This window comes from Strix aluco, chromosome 7, assembly GCF_031877795.1.
Source record: "Strix aluco isolate bStrAlu1 chromosome 7, bStrAlu1.hap1, whole genome shotgun sequence".
Taxonomy (NCBI): domain Eukaryota; kingdom Metazoa; phylum Chordata; class Aves; order Strigiformes; family Strigidae; genus Strix; species Strix aluco.
In genome coordinates this window covers 3,142,094-3,161,272 of record NC_133937.1, presented here as the reverse complement: position 1 = coordinate 3,161,272, position 19,179 = coordinate 3,142,094, and the positions used below count along the sequence as shown (strand labels likewise).

General features: G+C 39.7%; 1 protein-coding gene across 2 annotated transcripts in view; it reads left to right on the top strand.

Moving 5' to 3' along the window:
• The window catches only part of IPMK (inositol polyphosphate multikinase), a 44,135-nt gene extending 26,403 nt beyond the window's left edge, over positions 1-17,732 (top strand). For both annotated transcript variants that reach the window (XM_074830172.1, XM_074830173.1), the window contains exons 4-6: positions 2,065-2,237; positions 10,912-10,993; positions 12,006-17,732. In XM_074830172.1, the coding sequence (XP_074686273.1) occupies positions 2,065-2,237; positions 10,912-10,993; positions 12,006-12,640 (890 nt within the window). In that variant the 3' untranslated portion in view covers positions 12,641-17,732. The remainder of the gene's footprint in view (positions 1-2,064; positions 2,238-10,911; positions 10,994-12,005) is intronic.
• Positions 17,733-19,179: the final 1,447 nt, after the last annotated feature.

Sequence of the window (19,179 nt, the reverse complement as noted above, 5' to 3'; positions counted from 1 at the left end):
AAGGACTGGAGCCATTTTCTGAGATGTTTTTGTATTCTTTCTCCACCTCCTATGGCTTACCTCTGGCTCAGTGCTTTTGAGAGCTAAGTACTGGAAACCTTGAATTTATTTTAGTTGTCGTTTTCGGGATTGTTTTAGAGAGGGACATGAATCTATTGATTACAGTAACTTCTGTAATACGCAAAAAGGATAGGTGTGAAGGATAATGCTTTGGTTTTTTTGTGTTTTTTTTTTTTTTTTTTTAACAATTTTTGCTTTAATAACAGATAGCTAACAGGTTATATGGTCTTGTCTGGATTCAGTAGTGGTTCCCCAAAGCCCCGCTGTGCTCATACCTGACTGAATTAGACCTGTGTATAAAACCTTTGAATAGAAAAGGTGGCACCTGCAGTTCAGGTGATACAGAGTACACTTCCTGGTAGGGAGAGTATTTGTCCCGGTCCTCCTTAGAGGATATCTAGTGAGCACAGATTGAGTATGTTGGCTGCCTGTGTCTTCTCAAAGTTTAGTGTGAGTTATTTTAGCTTGGATATCCCTGCAGATGTAGTTAACAAACCTGGTCTATGGGTGAGCTAGTCTATAATGAAACTCCTTTTGCTGTAGTTAAAATTGATTCTGTGGCCCACAGGGCGTTGAAAAGTGCTGTAAGATGATACAGTGAGTTAGTAGAAGACTGGATTTTTTTAAAATAGTGTATTGATTTGACATGCTTTCCTGAGAATGACTTTACATTAACAATATGCTTGGTCCCACTTACACGTAAAGCAGGCATCTAAGGATTAAGTCAAACCTATTTCAGATTGATACATATGTACTTTGGGAATTTAGGACGTTTGATCGTGATGGTGTAAAAATTGAAGCTCTGAGTAGGACTTACTAAAGTAATAAAAGTCCCTTTCATTGCTTGTTCCTTTTATCTTCACTCTAACTGGTTTTGTTACCTATCTGTACAGCTACCAAAACAAGGCACTTTGTCCCTCTTCTCTCTTTAAACTTCAACTGTTTTTGCTTTCTTTGGCAATCCCATTTTAGATCATGCTGCAGGAATGGGGAATAATACCATGTTTTTGTGTATTCAGAATGCATTAAAGCCAAAGAAGTACACTCATGGAATAGGCTGTACTTGGAAGAAAAACAGACTTTAATGTGAAGTTTGCGACTGATAACAAGTAGATTTGCAGAAGCTGAGGTGAAGAATGAGACGTGTGCTAATGCTGTGTGTTGTCTGGGTGCCTATCGTGCCCTGGCAAGGGTGGGAGAGCTGTGCAAACTTCCTCCAAGCAGAGCTGTCTGCGAGTCAGGCAGTTCCTGAAGTTTGTTTTCCTGTGTTCTGGCAATCGGTGCCGTCGATCGTGTTGGTAATAGTCTCTTTCCTTCACTAGAGAGAAGCATAAACCAGTTTGACCAGGTTTTAGATACTACTTTAAATCTTCAGGCACTCCAAGGGCTTGGGGATTTTTGGTCCACCCACCCATCCTCCCAAAGGGACTTTGGAAATGGATGAAAGGCAGAGTAGGATTTGAGGAGCGTTTTCCCCAAAAGGTGTGCTGTGAGATATGACTGCAGATGGGAGTGGCATAAAAAGAAGAAAAATGAGATGCATTTAGGTCCCGGTAGGGTAGGACTCTGAAATATTAATTTAATTTTTAAAATGACACAAGGAAAAATTACCGTTTTAACTCTAGCCCTTTCACACATCTCCATTGCAAAGCCAGCCATGTAGTAACCTGCATTTGTATGTGCTTATTAATGCTATTTGAAGTATGTTAATGCCTTAATAAAAGCTACTCTTGAATTTCATCTGGGCAATAATTTGAATTTGAGTGCTAGGTTAGCACACATAATTGTATACAATTTTCTAAACAATAAGGCATTTAGAATTTAACGCCAACAGAATTTGTGGGTGTCAATGACCATGATTTAGTCTGAGACAAATTTGACTCTTAAAGAACATGTGTGATATTAAGCCTTAAACTATTCTCCTTCCTCCACAGAAGCTTAGCAGAAACTATATAATTATTTTGCTTTGACCCACTGTTTATGAAAGTTTTGTCTTTTTAACAGATACGTATCTAAAACTGGAAGATGTGACCCGTAAGTTTAATAAGCCTTGCATAATGGATGTAAAAATAGGTCAGAAAAGTTATGATCCGTATGCTTCAGCTGAGAAGATACAGCAGCAGGTCAGCAAGTACCCGCTGATGGAAGAGATTGGCTTTTTGGTACTGGGCATGAGGGTAAGAACTTGTTTTGTTTTCAAATTCAGCTTATGCTCTGGCCTGTTGTCCCACACCAGATACAGCAGCTAGTTTTTCTAGCAAATGGCAATCCTCTTGACTTTACATAAATGAAGCATTACCTGAGTATGTTGGTAGTACTGGTATCAACTGTTGTGTGAAATATGTTCCAAAAGCCTGCTCTTGTTCACAAGAAGTGTTCAACTTGGCCGTGTACCTTCTGGGAATCTATGGGCAACCTGGGTTTTTTATATGCATGCAGGAAAGGGGTTGGGCAGACCATAGTTATTAAAACCGAATGTAGTTGCCATTAGTTCTTCTCGCATAGCAGATATTTCAAATTATCAAAGTGGTTTTTTGACTTTTAGGTTTATATCAGAGATTTGCATACTGAAACGGTCTTTGTAATAATTTAATAACGAGCTGTATCCTCTCCAAATTTTTCATCTTGATTTTTTAAAAAAAATAAATACAATTTTTGTGTGTTTTTTCTATTTCGGGAAGAGTAAGTTATCTCTCAGAGGTGATGCATGTAGCTATAAATAGCTGCTTACATTCTGCATTCAAAAAAGCTTTCCACCAGAAGAAAACCTCTTTGCTTATACTCTTGAGGAACAACTGTCAGTTGAAGGTTAGTTTGAGATGGATAAAGCCCTGCAGATGTCTGTACTAACTCTATTACATTTCCTGATCTTGGCTGAGGAGAAAGATGAAGATTCGGTGCTTGTGTATTGGCTACTCTAAAATGTCAACATAAAGAAAGGCTGCACAGAACATTTCTGGATCAGTAACATAAATGTGTTCATGTCACTAAGGAATTCCTGATGCAATGCATTTAAAGTACTTTTTTCTCCTATGATTGGCGCAGGAATAATTTTCTTTTTGATGGTAGATTTTTGTTTTCGTTCTCACATGCACGGAGTCAGGGCTTCTCAAGCTCTGCATCAACAAGCATAAATGGCTGAAGACTTTGATAAACTTCCCCTTTGCTGTTAGACAGCAACAGCACACAGATTGCCCCATTGTTTGAAATAATTCGAATATCTCTGTAATGTTTTGTACTTAATTGCCCAGGCTCGCAGCCTTAACTCTGTCCTGAGATAAGCTTCTACAGCTATAAATTATAGTGGTCATGAGTGGTAATTATGTAAGCCTGTGAGAGAGAACGTGGGAGTTGAGTCAAAAACCAGTCAAACAGTTTAGATCGAGAAGGAAGGCTGGAGATTATAGCTTTGGATTTGGCTTATGTCGTTACATAACCTTTCTTATCTCATGTGTAGAACAATGTACTTCACATCCTTTGTTTCATGACAGTGCAAAAGGAATGAATGCTTGCTTCCACAGCATTTTTGCTTGTGACTGTTGTTTCTGACATTGTCATTTATCGGTATCTTTATCCTGTTGCAGAAATTCTTTCGATTCCCTAATTCAGACTGTAGGTATAATGATGGTTCCCCCAAGCATTGCAGTTTCCCATCCGGTGTTTAACTAGATGAGATTTGTTTTCTGCCTTTGGTACCAAATTGCATGTTGGAGGTTATTTTCCAAAAAGAATTCAAAAGGTTCCTTCTCCCCTCATGCAACACTTTAGCAAAGACTAAATTCACAAGGCATTTTCTCTGCTCAGCTTGGCGCCTCTTGATTATGGGCTGCTCTCTGCCTGTTAGCTTGCTTTATTTTTGCACAATTCTGGCCATAATATAAAACACTCTCCTGTATGGGCGTTTGCTGCCTGTAACAGCTGACGTGCTGGATAAAGGTTGTTAGTGTTTGCTGGACAAAACATGGTATAACACAATTCAGGAAGTAGAGGGTTTGGGTTTTAATTTTTCTGTTCAATGTTATTTTTAACGTGGTGGTGCGTTTGCTTATTAAGTATCTATTTTAGAAGAGCAAGAAAGAGAGGGCCAGGAAAAATAGAAAATGGAGTTATCTGTTTTTTTTAAAGCACACTTTATAAAAGCTGTCATGAAGAGATACGAGCAAGAATGTGTTATAGGTGGGGGGGTTTACCCCAAAGTTTATTTATAGTGGGTTTTTACACCAAAAGCCACTGATACAGCTTTTTTTAATGCACTGGTAAATAAGCAGTCATCTGTTTTATATATAAAATATGCATGGTTTGTCGTTAAAAGAAGCGAGTCTCCTATCTGGCAGAGCTTTGATTTATGTACCTAGTTCTGGCATTTGACATGTGCTAAACTATATTAATGCACTGAATAGACAATAAATGCATGGAAACACATTTAGAAAATAGTCTTTTCAATAACGTTGGTTAAAAACGCAATTTCATGTTTAGTGGAGAGGTTCCTTTCTTTAACCGATGAGGACATTGATTTGTTATGAAAATAGTGAGAGTTGAAATGTAAGTTGGAAAACTAAGGTACGGTTCCAGTAGCAAAAGTACAAGTTGCAATGTGGTTTCAGTAGTAGACATATAAATATATAAGAAACATCTTTGCAGTATTAAAAATAGAATATTTCGTATGCTGTTGAATGCAAGTAGAACGTGTGGGTGGGGATCTCATTTCGGATTCATAATCCATTCAGAATCCACAATTCCTGATTTCTGCAGGTTTTCTTTTTCTTCCAGAACATCCTGATTGCAGTATCACATAGTCCATAATATTTCCGAAATGTGTTTTTAAAGCACAAACTGGTGATTACATAACTTTACCAGTATAATCCATCATTTACTTTTATTGTTTGTGCCTATGCATGCAGTAATGCAGATACCTCATCAAAGCTGTTTTTACAAGTGGATTTCCTAATCTACAGCATATGTTCCTGGAAGATATTTTAAAACTGACTGTAGCTGAGTCTGTTCTGTGAGTTGTTTTTGAACCCTTACTAGTATCATGGTAATTTTCAAAAGCTCTGATGTGTTAACAACAAGATTTAAGGAAGGGAGGAATAATAAAGCTATTAAATCCTGCATCTAGTGTTCATATTCTTCCACAGTAAAAAATGACCAGAACTGGGGTTTTTTTACATTTATAAGTCTAATTCAAGCTTTGATGTTTAAGAAAACAGGAAGACAAAACAAAAGAAAACCTAAAAAACTAAAAAAACCCCAAAGCCACAGCAAACCAAAGAAACCAACCAAAAGCCCTGGAAAAAACCCCACCCTCCAAACAAGCAATTCCTGCCCCCTCCCAAGTCTGGAAATAGATGTCTGCAGTGGTTGAAATGAGCAGTAAACCAAGGCTCTGCTTGGTTCCTCAGTGCTGGCTTTGTTGCCTCTGTGTCACCTCTGCTTTTCTCTCTTTCCACTGTCACTCCCTGGTTCTTGCAGTTGAGCTCGGCTCATCTGTTTCTCAGTCTGATGGAGCCAAATCCATGCTGTGGAACTGAGTGCAGCAACTCCTCGGGGTCTGGTATCAGCTAGGGGATTGAAGGGTGTGTCTCAGAAGTAGAGTTCAGGAGGTTCCTCTCTCATCCTCTTGGGCGAGTTCTAGCAGAGCGGTACCCTGGCATTTTTTACCATCTCCTCTTCCTTACATGAAAGACTCATCATGTATATGACAGCTGGTCCACCGGTGTCCTTGTGGCTGATAAGATTCCCTGTATGTTAGGAATAAGCTGATGATGGATGAGATTTTTCCTCCCCTATTATATAAAAAGGAGGCATGAAAGAAATTTATTCTAATGAGGTGCTGCAGGGAAGTTCTGGGAGTCCAAAATTATGTATTAAGCCATTTTTAAAATGGTTCATGGTTTAACTGCTGTGTCGTTGTGTCTTTTATTTAGGAGATTATTAGCCTGCTTTTTCACTGAATTAATTTCAACATAATTTCATTATACAATTTATTTATGTCAGGAACTTACTAAAACTTTATTGATTGTTAGAGCTTTTGGTGGTATACTTAATCATATAAAGCACTCTGTCAAATAACAGAAGAACCAAGAAGCAAACCAGATAGAATAATATGGAAGTATAGTCTTAGAAACAGGAGAGCAGGGATGCATCCTCCCTGTGCTGAGTTTTCAAGCCAGCAGCAAGCAGGGATGTGTGTACTGTCATCACTTGTGGTCTAGCAACAGCATAAGTTGGTTTTGTTTAAAAAAAAAAAGGGGGGGGGAGGATGTGCGTTTAGATAAATGGGCATGCTCTCAGCAGCAGTAATAGTGTTATGGCATTACTATAAAGCAGTAGTATCAAATAAGAGAATGTATTTTAAAAAAGTCTCCATTATTTTTTCTTCAAATCCTTGTTATATTTTCTTTTCCAAAAGAATGTAAAAGACTTGTTAAAATGTAGTCTTCCACTGTGGCAGGATCAGTCCCCGAGAGATCACAGGAGTGCAGAGAAACCTGGGTGCTTCAGGCATGAAGAAAACCTGTATATTTATATTGGGACAGTCGTGAGGTCCAGGCAGAAGGTGTCCCGATGTGGGTGTGGGCCTGGCGCTGGAGCTGCCCCCAGTGCAGGTGGGGGACTGGTGCTGATGTTGGGTGTCCTCGGGTTAGCTGGGGTGCTGCCTGCTTACACCCGCTGTCAGCTTGGCTCCGGTTTTGGCAGCAGGCTGGGTACTGACCTTCAGGTGCCAGTTGTGAGTGCAGAGGTGCCTTGCTATAAACAGAAAACTCTGTGTTATATTTAAACACTTTGCTTGCTCTTACCTGTATGAGTGTAGAACAGGGGTGATGGTTAAGTATATTTATGGAAAAAGTACGAGGGGTGGACAGCTCAGCTCTTTGAAGTCTGGATACGTCGGTGTCAGCGTGCGTTGTCTCTTACCTCCGTGTCCTTGCTCGGAATAGCGGGTCCCAGGCTGCCCTCGTGGGACATGTGGGGGAGCAGGGATGGCACCGGGAGCTCCGCGGGAAGCAGCTTCCCAGGCCCTGGCCGGTGTGTGGGAGCGTTGGTGGCGCGGGAGCCCGTATGGTGCCTGCAGTCGAGTTAGCCTTCGCTCTGCAGGTACTCCTCTGTAGTATTGTACGAGCCTGCTCAAAATACGCTTCTTCCCCCAGTTTCAGTGCTGTGGATTAGTTAATATTTTTTTGCAGATGTGAAAGAGCTCTGCAAGTGACTTAATAGAGATTTTTATTTGTGCTAGCAGCATCTCCACCAAACAGGCTAGTTTTAATTAATATGTGTTTAGATTATACTTTCTGGGACTTAGGGAGTTGCCACAGATAAGTATTTGAACAGCGTGTGTATTTTTCTGCCTCACCATGGAAGTCAGTTCTGAATTACCGTAAATAACATTACATAACATTTGGTATTTGTTTTCTTCAATCCTGTCTTCAGCTTAATGTCCTAAAGCTGCAGGTTTCCGAGCTGTGTATCTCGCTGCTGAGGTCTTGCAAGGGTTGTGCTTTTTTAAAGACCACAGTGGACCAACTTTTTATTTTAGCTCAAGGTTTCCTTCAGTTCAAGGTGGTCAGATGAACCAACCATAATGGAAAAAAGGGTACAAAAATATGTGTGTGTATGCAAGCAGCAATAACTTAACACCTCGTGGGGAAACAAAAGCCAAGTGTAGGTTGTGAATGTCCGAAGAGAATTTCCCTCGACAGTTAATCATCTGGTTTTTTTGATGTGCTGCCTATACAGAGTCCCTACTACTACTAGTTAAAAAACCGAACCTGTTAGCATGCTGGATTCCAGTTCTGTTTATGTAGAAACCTCACCGAACGGGAGCTGCTTGTAGGCACAAGGAGGAGCCTCCACACTGTCAGCCAAAATAGCTCGGATCTTGTGTGGTAAGAATGTATAAAAATCACTGATGAAGCAGGAGTTTTCTTGAAGGCAATGTTTTGCAGATCATATAAGGAGTTTTCTTTGTCTTGCACTATACAGTGAAACTCCTTGTGAATACAGAGCAGACACGTAACAAGCTGTGGCAGGTGGACAAGAAATGAGATTTTCCTCTCTAATAATTTCTTGGCCGTTGTTAAGGTTACAGATTTGACTTATTTGACTTGTCATCGTTTTGACAGAAATGGGCTAGTACAGACAGCTGCAACAACAGGGATACAGAAAAAGCTTGGTTCAAAGGCAAATATCCTTCTGGGAAGGGTTAGTAGCAGATTAGCAGCAGTGATGTGACAGCATGAACAAAAGCATGGTAAAGCAAGAGGCCCGTGGACTGGGAAGTTGATTTTAATCTTTTGCTACTACAGCACAGCCATCTCTGTGTTTTGGGCGGGTGGCTGAGGGTGAGGCAGGAACTCTTTGGAGCTTGGCTTTCTGTTCCTCTGCTTTCAGTATGGGGCTTAATTATTTGGATTTGGTTGAGGTTTTCCAGGAACATTTCAAATAGTCACCTCCTTGCAGTTGAGGAAAGGCTTGAAGCAGCATTAAGAGACATCTCTCTCTGGCTAACATGGAGAATCCTTTTGTGATTACCTATGTATGTTGCCCTTTAATGCTATTGTCTGCAGCCAAGACCGTTGATAACCAAGGGTGTTCTGAGTCTTTGCACGTTCACAAGATAGTTAAATATATACATTAACCTGTTGGTATGTGCGTGGGACTTGGTAGTTTGTCACTGACCATTTTGTACGGCTAAAAATGCACTGTTATTGCAAAACATGCACATCTGCCTGGGTATTTTTAAACTATGTAGAAAGCCATTTGAGGGGGAATGGTTTTGTGCAAATTATGAGAAGAGGTAGGGTGACTTCACAGGAAACCCAGCTCAGAAGCACAGGGGGCTTATGTGCTGCTCCAGTATTTCTTTTGAAAACAAAATGAGCTTGCAGATCTTAATCAGAATTTTTGAGCAAGTGCCCATGTCACAAAAACTGTTAGCTCCTACAGGGAAGAGATAAGATTCTGGTAAACAGGATTATTTGTTCAGGAGTGTGCTGCCGTGCTGGTGTATGGAGGAAACTACCCCTAGACTGACTAAATGAGAACACTTGATATTATTAAAATGAAGACACAGCTGGTGAAAACTTGGATGTGGTCATCAGACTCTTGATCCTCTTCCTAAGCAATATATTTTTTTAATTCTTGCTTTATTTATCTTTGGCTTGTGGCTCTTTAAATTCAGAAAGATTTTGAAACTTCTGAAAGTAGCTTTGGTACCTGAAGGATTTACATAAGTCATCTTCGGGTTCATATGTTGTGTGCTGTACCTCTTTTATGTGCTTTGGAAAAAAAGAAGTGGTGAAAATGGTTGTTTTTGTGAAACCAAAATCACACTTGTCAGATGCTGTTTTAGAATAACTTGCCTCTGCTCTGCTCTTCTGCAACTTGAAGCTATCAGGGCCTCAGTTTCTGTAAGTATTGTAACAGTGGAAGTAGGAATTACAGCAATGGGAAGTGTCTCTGCTGCCAAGTGAGTTTAAACATTCAGGCTTACAGCCGTTATTTCTTTAGAATAACTGGAATTATTTACTACCCCTTCAGTTCATGGTTGATGGCTTAAATCAGTTTCCACACACTATGTTCTGAGTTTCATGGGGACCCAGAATTTAATTATTTCTATCTTTTTGTCAAAATAAGAGCTATTTGAGACTTTTCTTCCCGGCTGCTTTGCAAAGCAGGAGTTACGGACCTGTGTTTCCATATTGTGCTCGTTGTGGTTTGGATGGGGGAGAGAGGTTTTGGGGTGGCAGGCTGCAATGAAAACAGGGATTTCTTCTTTTTTTACTGCTCAGGTACCACTCCTTTTTATGCACTGATGTTTCACTGTCCTGGGCTTTCTCTGTGGGCAAGAAAAAGACCCCAAAGGAAGGATTGGGGGCAGGTGTCTCACCAGTGCACCCTGGCTTGCTTTCCGTGGGATCCTCTCTTTTTACGGCGGGTGAAGGGAGGGCAGAGTGCTGCAGCCGGGATGGGTGCTGCAGGATTGGGTGGTCTGAACAAGTGCCAAGCACAGAGTTTCTGCCAGAGACAACTGCCTGCTTGGTAACACCATTATTTCTGCAAATAAGAATTGTCTACAGTCTCATAAACAAATTATAGTTGGGCCTGGCTGGCTGGCACATTTCTGCTATGGAAATTATTTCAGTTAGAAAATGTGTCTCTATGTAAAACACTTCTGAATTAAGTTGTTAAGCTTGTACAATTCCTGATATGGACAAAACTGTACCCGTATGAGTTGCCTCCCTTTCAGGCAGGAGCTGATGTTCCACTATCACTGCTGGAACTGAGCTTTCATTCAGCCACTATCATTTATTTAGTATAACCTCATTTGTGCCAGCAATTATAGTTTCAGATGGGTCTCATGAAGCTGGGCCTTCCTGGTCACATCATGGTATTTCTTATTGTTTTGCTGCTGTGCTTAGTATTTTTATAGTTTTAAGAACTGCAAAGTAATTGCACTGAATTTCTGAGCTTCTGATTTTCATAACAATGTCTTACTGATTTAATATGCAGGGTAACGTGGGTACGAGTATGACAGTTTCAAGCCTTAGCATTGGTTTGCAAGGCAGGTGCCATATCAAATGTTTTCCTATAATGGATGTGTTGCTTTTTGCCAACATAATGATGTCTTTCTAATGCAGGAAGGCTGTAGTTTAGACCCCCAAGGTGTGAAGGGGGAGGATTTTGCAGATCAGAGCACTAGAGGGCAGTGCCGACCGCTGCAACTAATTTAAACCTAGGCCAGAGCTAAATGGTCCCGAGTTTTGTAGCCTGTCTGTAAGGTGTCTCCTAGCCCTGCAGAAATATGGGTTGTTTGAAATAAATACAGAGTTCCCTCTTTGTTTCTTTCAGGTTTACCATGTCTCTTCTGACAGCTATGAGACGCAAAACCAGCACTATGGAAGGAGCTTGACAAAGGAAACAGTAAAGGATGGTAAGGGAATTTGTGTGTCAGAATTTGGTGTTCTGGGATATTTTTCATTTATTAACTTATAGAATTGTATGGAAAAAGTAGTCTCTGTGTTCCCATTTTTAAAAGTCCTTTTTTCTCCTCTTGCCAGATGGGTCTTTAGCTGTTTCCTGTATCATTTGAACTACCTGTTGATCCTAAATTAAGGTTGCAGTTGGCTTTAACAGCAGTGTAGTCCATAAGAATTTCCTCATCAGGCGTCTTTTACTACTAATAAGGGGCTGATAGTGATAGAATTCAGTTTCTTTGCAGCTTTGAGACTATAATGAAATGGAGAACTTTTAGAAGTATTAAATGTTTTTATAATACACATATATACTTATATCTAGTGGCCTTCTGTGAATATATCCTGTCTTTTGTGTTAGAAAGCTACTGTAAATGCCTCTTTCAATTTAAGAGGCCTTCTTGGTTGAAGTCAACCAATACGTTGCTCTACATTAAAAATAAATAAACTACCATCATACAGCTGTTGGGTGATAACTATTTCAAACTAGTTATTAGTTGACATCTGTTTATCTGTCCCCCACTGAGGGACAGAAGGGCACATGCAGGAACACACCCCTCTCCAGAGCTGGCACTCACTTGTCAGCTCTGTCACTCATGATAAAGAGCCGCTTGAGCTTGTTTGTCCCTGGAGAATTGAATGGGTCCCTGCCCAAAACTGTCCAGATATTTGCTAAAATGGCCTGGGGGCCAGGAACTGTGTTTGTCTACTGTTTGATCAATACATTGATTAGTTAATTTTATTTACAATCCAAACCAATCTGTAGTGTTACACAGCAGGCCTTATACAGGTGAGGTGACTGAAGGTATCTGAGTTCCTTGGTTCACTTTTTAGTTAGTAATTGTCTGAAAGGAAACTATGTGAATTCTGTTTCTTCAAACCATGAACTACTATCATCCCAAAAGAAGTTAAAAATGTTTGTTTCCTTTTCTGAGGTGAGAATAATCCCAAAATGTGTCTTATTTCTTGCAGGCATCTCAAAGTTTTTCCACAATGGGTACTGCTTGAGAAAAGATGCGATAGCTGCCAGCATTCAGAAGATTGAAAAGATTTTGGAGTGGTTTGAGGGCCAGAAGCAACTCAACTTTTATGCGAGCTCATTACTGTTTGTTTATGAAGGTTCATGTCAGGCAACAACTGTGCGGTTGAGTGATGTCACCTTGGCAGAGAAGAGAGGAGTGCCCAAAGGGCTGTTATCAAGCGGAGACATACTGGAGTATAATAATAATATTCACGTAATAAATTCTACAGAGAATGGAAAAATTGAGGCCTCTGTAAGTAAAGGTTTGTCCAAATTTTACGCACTTCACAAAAAGGCATACTCGAAGAGGCACCACAGTCAACTCTCATTAAAAGTTGAAAACTTGGAGCAAGGCAACGTGTGGAAGAGCAGCACGTGCATTACACAGGAGCATCTGAACGGAAACGTTATACCCCAACTGGAAAAAGTTTTCTGCCACATGCCAGCAGAGATCAAGGAAAGTGCAAACGTGGAAGTCCGAATGATAGATTTTGCTCATGTGTTTCCTAGCAACACAAAGGATGAGGGCTACATTTATGGTCTGAAGAATTTAATCACAGTACTTCAAAATATTTTGGATAACTAAATTCTTTGCTATGTTTTTTACTGGGGGCCAATGATAAAGAAGAGCAACAACATGAAGAATTTCTGCACTTGTAATGCTGTATAACTGGGTTTGTATTGTTCTATATTTTATTTGTCTTTGTACTTTTGGTAGAAGGGTTTAACTTTTTATAATCTCACTCAGGAAAATAATTGATAGTTAATTAAGGAGTGTGAAAGGATGAAGATATTTGAGATTAAGCAGGATAGGTAAATTAGTAGGATGGAATGTATATGGTTGGCTGAAATCCAAGGAGTACAGTTGTACAATAAGCAGGGGTTATGTTAGTTCCCGTAACGACTTTAGCATAGATAACATTTGCCCACTTAGCCTTGACACTGAGCCGTATCTACATTAACAGGTTTTTAGAAAATGGACTGAAAACTCTCTTAAGGTGCAGGATTGATGTCCTCAGTACTGCCCCCTTGTGTTTACTGTATTTAAATAACTGGAGTTAACCCTACTTTGAAAGAAATCCCCTTTCCAGTCACTAGTCTAACCTGGAAGCCAGTGTATCAAAAAATGCTTGTCAGTGTCATGGGATAATATTGCTGTTCTTTCAGCCCCAGTGTGGGCGCTTCCCCTTTCGGTGGCTGTCCGAGGCCGATGTTCACCACAGACGAGCTACGACATGATTTGTGCTGAGGTGCTAAGAAAATGCTGGAGTAAAATATTGTAACAAGCTTACACTGCACAACTGCTAGGGAAACTGTTTGTTCCTAAGAAAGAGTGAAAGAATACAAATGCGAGATGTTCCAGGAACTAATTTGGTTTAGGAGGTTCAGTCAGTCTGTTAATGGAGTGTCTGATGTTGTGACTAAGGCAAATGCCTCGCTCCTTTGTTCTGATGGCCCTTCTCCAAAAACATGGCTTTTAAAAGCAAACTAATTGAATGGGGAAACAAAGCATTTTGAGTAAGCATACCGAGATTTCCTCTAGCTGTCGGCCGCTTGTATTTTTGCGACAAGCGTTTCATGTTACCACTGCTGGGGAGCACCAACTGGAAACAACGAGCAATACAGGTGAAGGACCCTTCACTGCGAAGATCTAGTTCAGCCCTGGAGCAACCAGACGTACCTCCATTTGCTGCAGTGGAGTTGTGGCTCTTACCCTGGGCTAAAGCCGGCTCTTTTTTTTTTTTTTTTTAAGTGACACGCAGGCAAGCTGTGTAATTTGAAAGTTGTCCCACTTCCTTTTTCACAGGAAAAATTCAAGCTTTCATATTGAATATTTGAGATCAGGGTGATGTATCCAAGGCATCTTTGGTGTGTCTCTTCTGTATGCTGTGTACGTGGCTGTCCTACCATGCATATCTAGTCAGCTATACGAGAAGTTGGGATGGAGGAGTCTTGCCATCCATAGAGCAAGATTTTAATGCTTTAAGCAAGCCCCAGAAGTAAAACTTTTTAGAATGGATTTGGTCATTGGAAGTGTACATCTTTTATGTGTGGACTTGATGTGACACTGTGGCCTTGCTGCTCTCTCTGTGTGATGTTCTGCACTATGCACTCAACTTGTGTACACGTCTCTGCGAGTTCTTGATTTGACATCTGTTTTCTATATCAGAAAGAGAGAAATACTTTTTCAAGCAAATATGTGCTGTTTTAAGTGAAGCTGAAATTTTAGCTCTGTTGGAGAACCTGGCTTAATTGGAAGGAACAGGGTATTATGTGTAGAACAACATTGTTTAAACTTTAGAGCTAATATTGGCCAATACACCCAAGAATGAAACCAATCTGTTAGTAACAGTTGTTTTTGAAACTTGGGAAAAGACACTTGCAGGAGGGGCAGTATCATTTTGTTGAAAATTTTATGCAAATTACGTGAAGGCTGAGGGAAAAATATCAGGAAGAAAAAGTATTTTTTTCTCCCTGGTATTTCCATTGCACCATATAGTTAATATATTCCCAACTCTCTAAACTAATTTAAGCCATATTCTAGAAAGAGTTTGTGGTTTTGTTTACTTTGACACTGGTTTCTCTGTTATGATTTTGTTCTATCCCATAAATAGTCAACACTAGAGTAGTCTAGGGGGATAGTGGCCTCATATGATAAATTCATAATGTTTCATAGAAAATATGGGGAAAAACATTTATATATAAGAATTTTTGTCCTCTGTAATTCATCTCTTCTGGATTTTAATCCATTTTGTGCCGGAGAAGTCAAACATCTGCCTCAAGTCAGTTATTGGAAAATGATCTGTATGCTCTTAGTATAAGCGCATTCTCCTGTCTCTGCTTTAAGATATATGTCTTCAGTGTTTGAATGCTCTTTAAGTATTGATTGTTGTGTTGACTATGGCAGTGTTTGTAATGCACCTGGAATATTGTTAAACTGTCAGAATATTTTTAATAAAAAAAAAATAAAATAATTTTATCGTTTTTTTACCAGTAGATATTATGGATGTATTTCTGTTAATTTAAAATGTAGCTTGAGAGATAACAGTATTTTTGATCGGAAGTTGTGTAAATAAAGCTTGCTGTAGAGGTGTTTTGGCATAGTACCAACTGTGAATTTAAGCCTGCAGAGGTGTCCTATTCACATTGTTCTTGCACATTTTAGATTTGGTGTTTCTAGTGTCTTGTATCTGATCAGATTGTATTCACAGAAATCATTAAACAGATTACAGGATTAGTGAGAAGATGGAGACGCTGGTCCCTAAATGTATGCATTGCCACCCATCTCCCTTCCCAGTGTCCCCCGCACGAAGCGTACAGGGCAGGTGACAGTTACGTGGGAATCTTTATGGAAAAGGTAACCGGGCTTGTAGGTATTTCTGCCCAATCAGACTGAAAGCAGGTCCCTTCCCCAGGCTGGTGTGGTGTGTCTGAGTGCTGCTGGTGGTGAGACCTGCCTGGTTTGACTTTAAGCAATAAGAGTTTGATTTAGCGGGATCAGTTGTCTAAAGGGAAGATTCATGGAAGCGTTGTCATTCGTGTACTCTCTGAGAATATACTTTTCTGAAGACTTTCTACCAAGGTGATTGTGAGAATTGTGTATAGGCTTACTTAATGAGAGCTTGAATTGTATAAAGTTTTATAAAAAAGCATTTACATATATGGTATTTTTGGATATGGGTGGAATTTATTGCATAAATTACATTAGAAATGATACCATTATGAAATGTTTAAAATATTTTAAATCGTTTTATGAACTAAACTGGAGACTTCACTTATAGTTGCGATTCACATGAAACTTGTACTGTTCTCTATTGTTTTCTGCTGTAATGCATAGTCAGACTGTTCTTTTCCATAACCCTACAGTTTCATGGAGAAGTTTTAAAGTACGCAGTAGATTAGGAAATCTTTAATTCCCTTTAGTTTGATTAACAGAGTTCGTACGTTCTTGAAATACTTGAGTGCACATGATATTTTAAGTAACGTTAGCGTATTACGCATCTAGAGCCCCAGTAAAGCTTCGTCACCTGCAGAGAGCTCCTGCTGATCTGAGTCTGGATTATGTGGTATTTAAAATGGGCCCTTTCACATGTGACAGCAGCAGTGGCGAAGGGAAGGCATTGCCTGCGCTGGCCACGTCAGGCAGGGGTGGCTACAGCCTGAATTTACAGATCGTCGTAATTGTTGACGTAAAGAACTGTCGTGTATAGGAAGATGGTGGAAGGATAGAGACTCATATCCACATCTATTCTTTACAGTTATGATTAGTTGTTCATCCTCTCCTAATTTTTTTCTCCAACTAAGCTTTCCTGAGTGTCTTCTTCAGCCCTTGCCACTGGTAACTTTGTGTAGCACCGTTGTGGAATTATTTAAATTTTTACTTCCTAAAAAACTTACATCCCATAAATGCTGTTAAAGTGCAGGTTTTGAAAAACACCATCAAAATGCCTCAAATACCGTGGGAAATGCAATTTCTCTTTTGTGCTTTTTCTCGTGAAAGAGGAGGAGTGGGATGTTAGCAGGGAGCGTGCTTTGATGGGAGACTGGATCGTAGGTTTTATGAAACTTCTTTATCTGTGTTTTGAAGAGGACATTTTGGGGGCAAGGTGAGTGACAGCCAAACTGCATGAAGTTTTCCTGTTCTTACCGCAGTTAGCGCCGAGGTTTGGGTTTAAGAAGGTAGCGTAGCAGGAAGCGGTGAAAGTTCATCAGGAGCCCCGAGTAGGACATCTGGTCAGTTCTGCGGCGCGGGTAATCGCTACGGATGAGGTCCAAAGGCTGTGAGCCCCCAAGGACCTCGCAGGGAGAACGTGCCGTGCGTATTCATCGAGCTACAACAGACCCTTGTAGGATGTTACCTGGGAAGTACCTTCCTCTCCATAGCCACAGGCCAAATACTGCCCGTTTTCCCTGTTCACAGCAATCTGTAAATGAAAGCTGCAGACAAGGTTGTCATCCAAAGGGCAAGTGTAACTGTTTGAGCAGTGTTTGAAAGGGGAAAAATGAGAAAAGCTAAGGATTGTACAGCAGAAAACACTTCAAGAAGTATCTTTTACTGTAGTCTTGTTTAGTGCAGATGGGCCCTGCATGTTTGGAGTTTAATTAATTTTTGTTATATGACATTCGACAGCAAATAGTCAGAACAAAGGTACGTTAAAACCACATTAGTTTGAATCATATACATTAATTCAAATAGTTATTTTATTTAAAAAAAAGTGACCTATGAAATAACTTCCAAATATTATGTGTTGCACCTGACTATAAATGAAACTAGAGTGCACAAAGGCACTTTAATACTCTGGGAACTGTACTGGAAGGTAAATGAAAGCATGTGAAATTGCACCTGATGTTGCGTTGTTCATTGTTTTTAAAATCTAAAATTCTACATTAATTATGCTTGATGGATGAATGTATCTAGTCTAGTGTAGTCTCAGTTTCTTTGATTCAAGTGTCTAAAGCCATCACTCAATCTTCTCTAATTTGTATGTGTTTGTAATTTCATTTGCTATTTTTTTGCCATTATTGGACTGCAGGGGGTATTGTTAATATTACATGTGTTTATTTTATAGAACATTGTACTACACTATCTACCAACTTTTGTACTTAATTATAAGTGATATTTAGGGTAATTCTAATAGCTGTATATTTGGCAAATTATTAAAATTTTCTGCAAGAGACTTGCAAGTATAATTGGTTTCTTTTTAATACAGGAAGACTGTTTAGAAAAAGTTTTCTTGAATGTACCTGCACTGATTAATCCCTTTTTCTTTCTACTGTTTTCTGTGTGCTATATAGTGCGTGTTTACCTTGGATTTACAAGTTTTGCTTTACCACCATATTTTTGGCATGGCATCCATTGCTATTGTTTGTTGGAAATACCTGCCTTGACACCCAGGAGTCATCTCTATTAAATGAAAAAAAAATCCAACTCCACGCACACAAAAGAAACTCAGACAGAACTTGTTTTTTGAACAAAAGTCTGCATTGCTGTGTTGCATGAGATTGTTGGTCAGCGTTGTATTCGATCTCTATAGCCGTCCACCAGTCTTTTTCCTAAAACCTTCCTCCTTGCTAGGAAGTGCTTCTCTGAATGGAAAGAGGATTGGAAAAGACGAAGCCATCCCCTTAATTGAGACACAGAAAAAAAAAGTATTTTTTCATAAATTTGGGTCAGTTCAGGCCTTGATGAACAACTAGGAAACGGCTATTTTACTCCAGAAGAATTGAACCTCAAGACTACCTTTAAAGTTTGATTGTAAGCTGTGAAAATCGCAGCTTAAGGGTGTTAATGTTGACAAATTTTCCTCCTTGTCCTGTCAGAAGAGGGTGAGTATTTGGGCAGTGAAAGGAAGGCAGAGAGAAAATGTGGAAAAACTACTTTTTCCTTTGTGTTCTGGGTTGTAAAGCAGGGTCCTCTGAGTTGTCCTCAAAGAGGATGTAGCCTGACCTGTGTATGAAAGAATTTACTGCTGTGTAAGGTAGACATGAGAGTTATTGCTTTGCAGATGCGAAAACTAAATTAAATTAATCAACTGAGGGGCATCATGGTTTTAATTATATTGGAACAGTTGGTGCCAATTAATAGTAGTTTCCAGCTAAGGGATACTTGTGAACAGTGCCTGCAGTTATTTTGGAATATAGAGCATAGCACGTTTATTTTACACCATACATTTGAGTAAATGAATTAACTTGTTTATGCAGGACATCCATATCTAAAATTTCCATAATCCTTTAAGCTCATCCTGGAAAACACTTAACGGGTCCACGAGAGGCTGTGTATGTTTTGATTACAAGACCTTTTGCATCCACGATTGGGTCCTTAAATCTGAAAGCCTGCAGGCACAGCCTTCCAGTTTCATTGTAAATCTGTTTGGTTTGGGGTTTTCTTTTGTGTTGTTTAAGTGCGTTGTCTTGCTTGTATACCAAAAGCTTTCTAAATGTGTTCAGTAGTCTTAGCATTGTCCTGTGGGTCTGCACAGCCTTCCTGCCCGTGCTCCAGAATTGAAGAAATGATTAAAAATGGGGTGAGAAGAATAGAAGCATAGTTTTACTGGGTTTTAAATTTTAACAAATCTGAATGGTGGCTATGTGTTGAAGAAGCCTCTAAAGAAAACCCCATTTCCT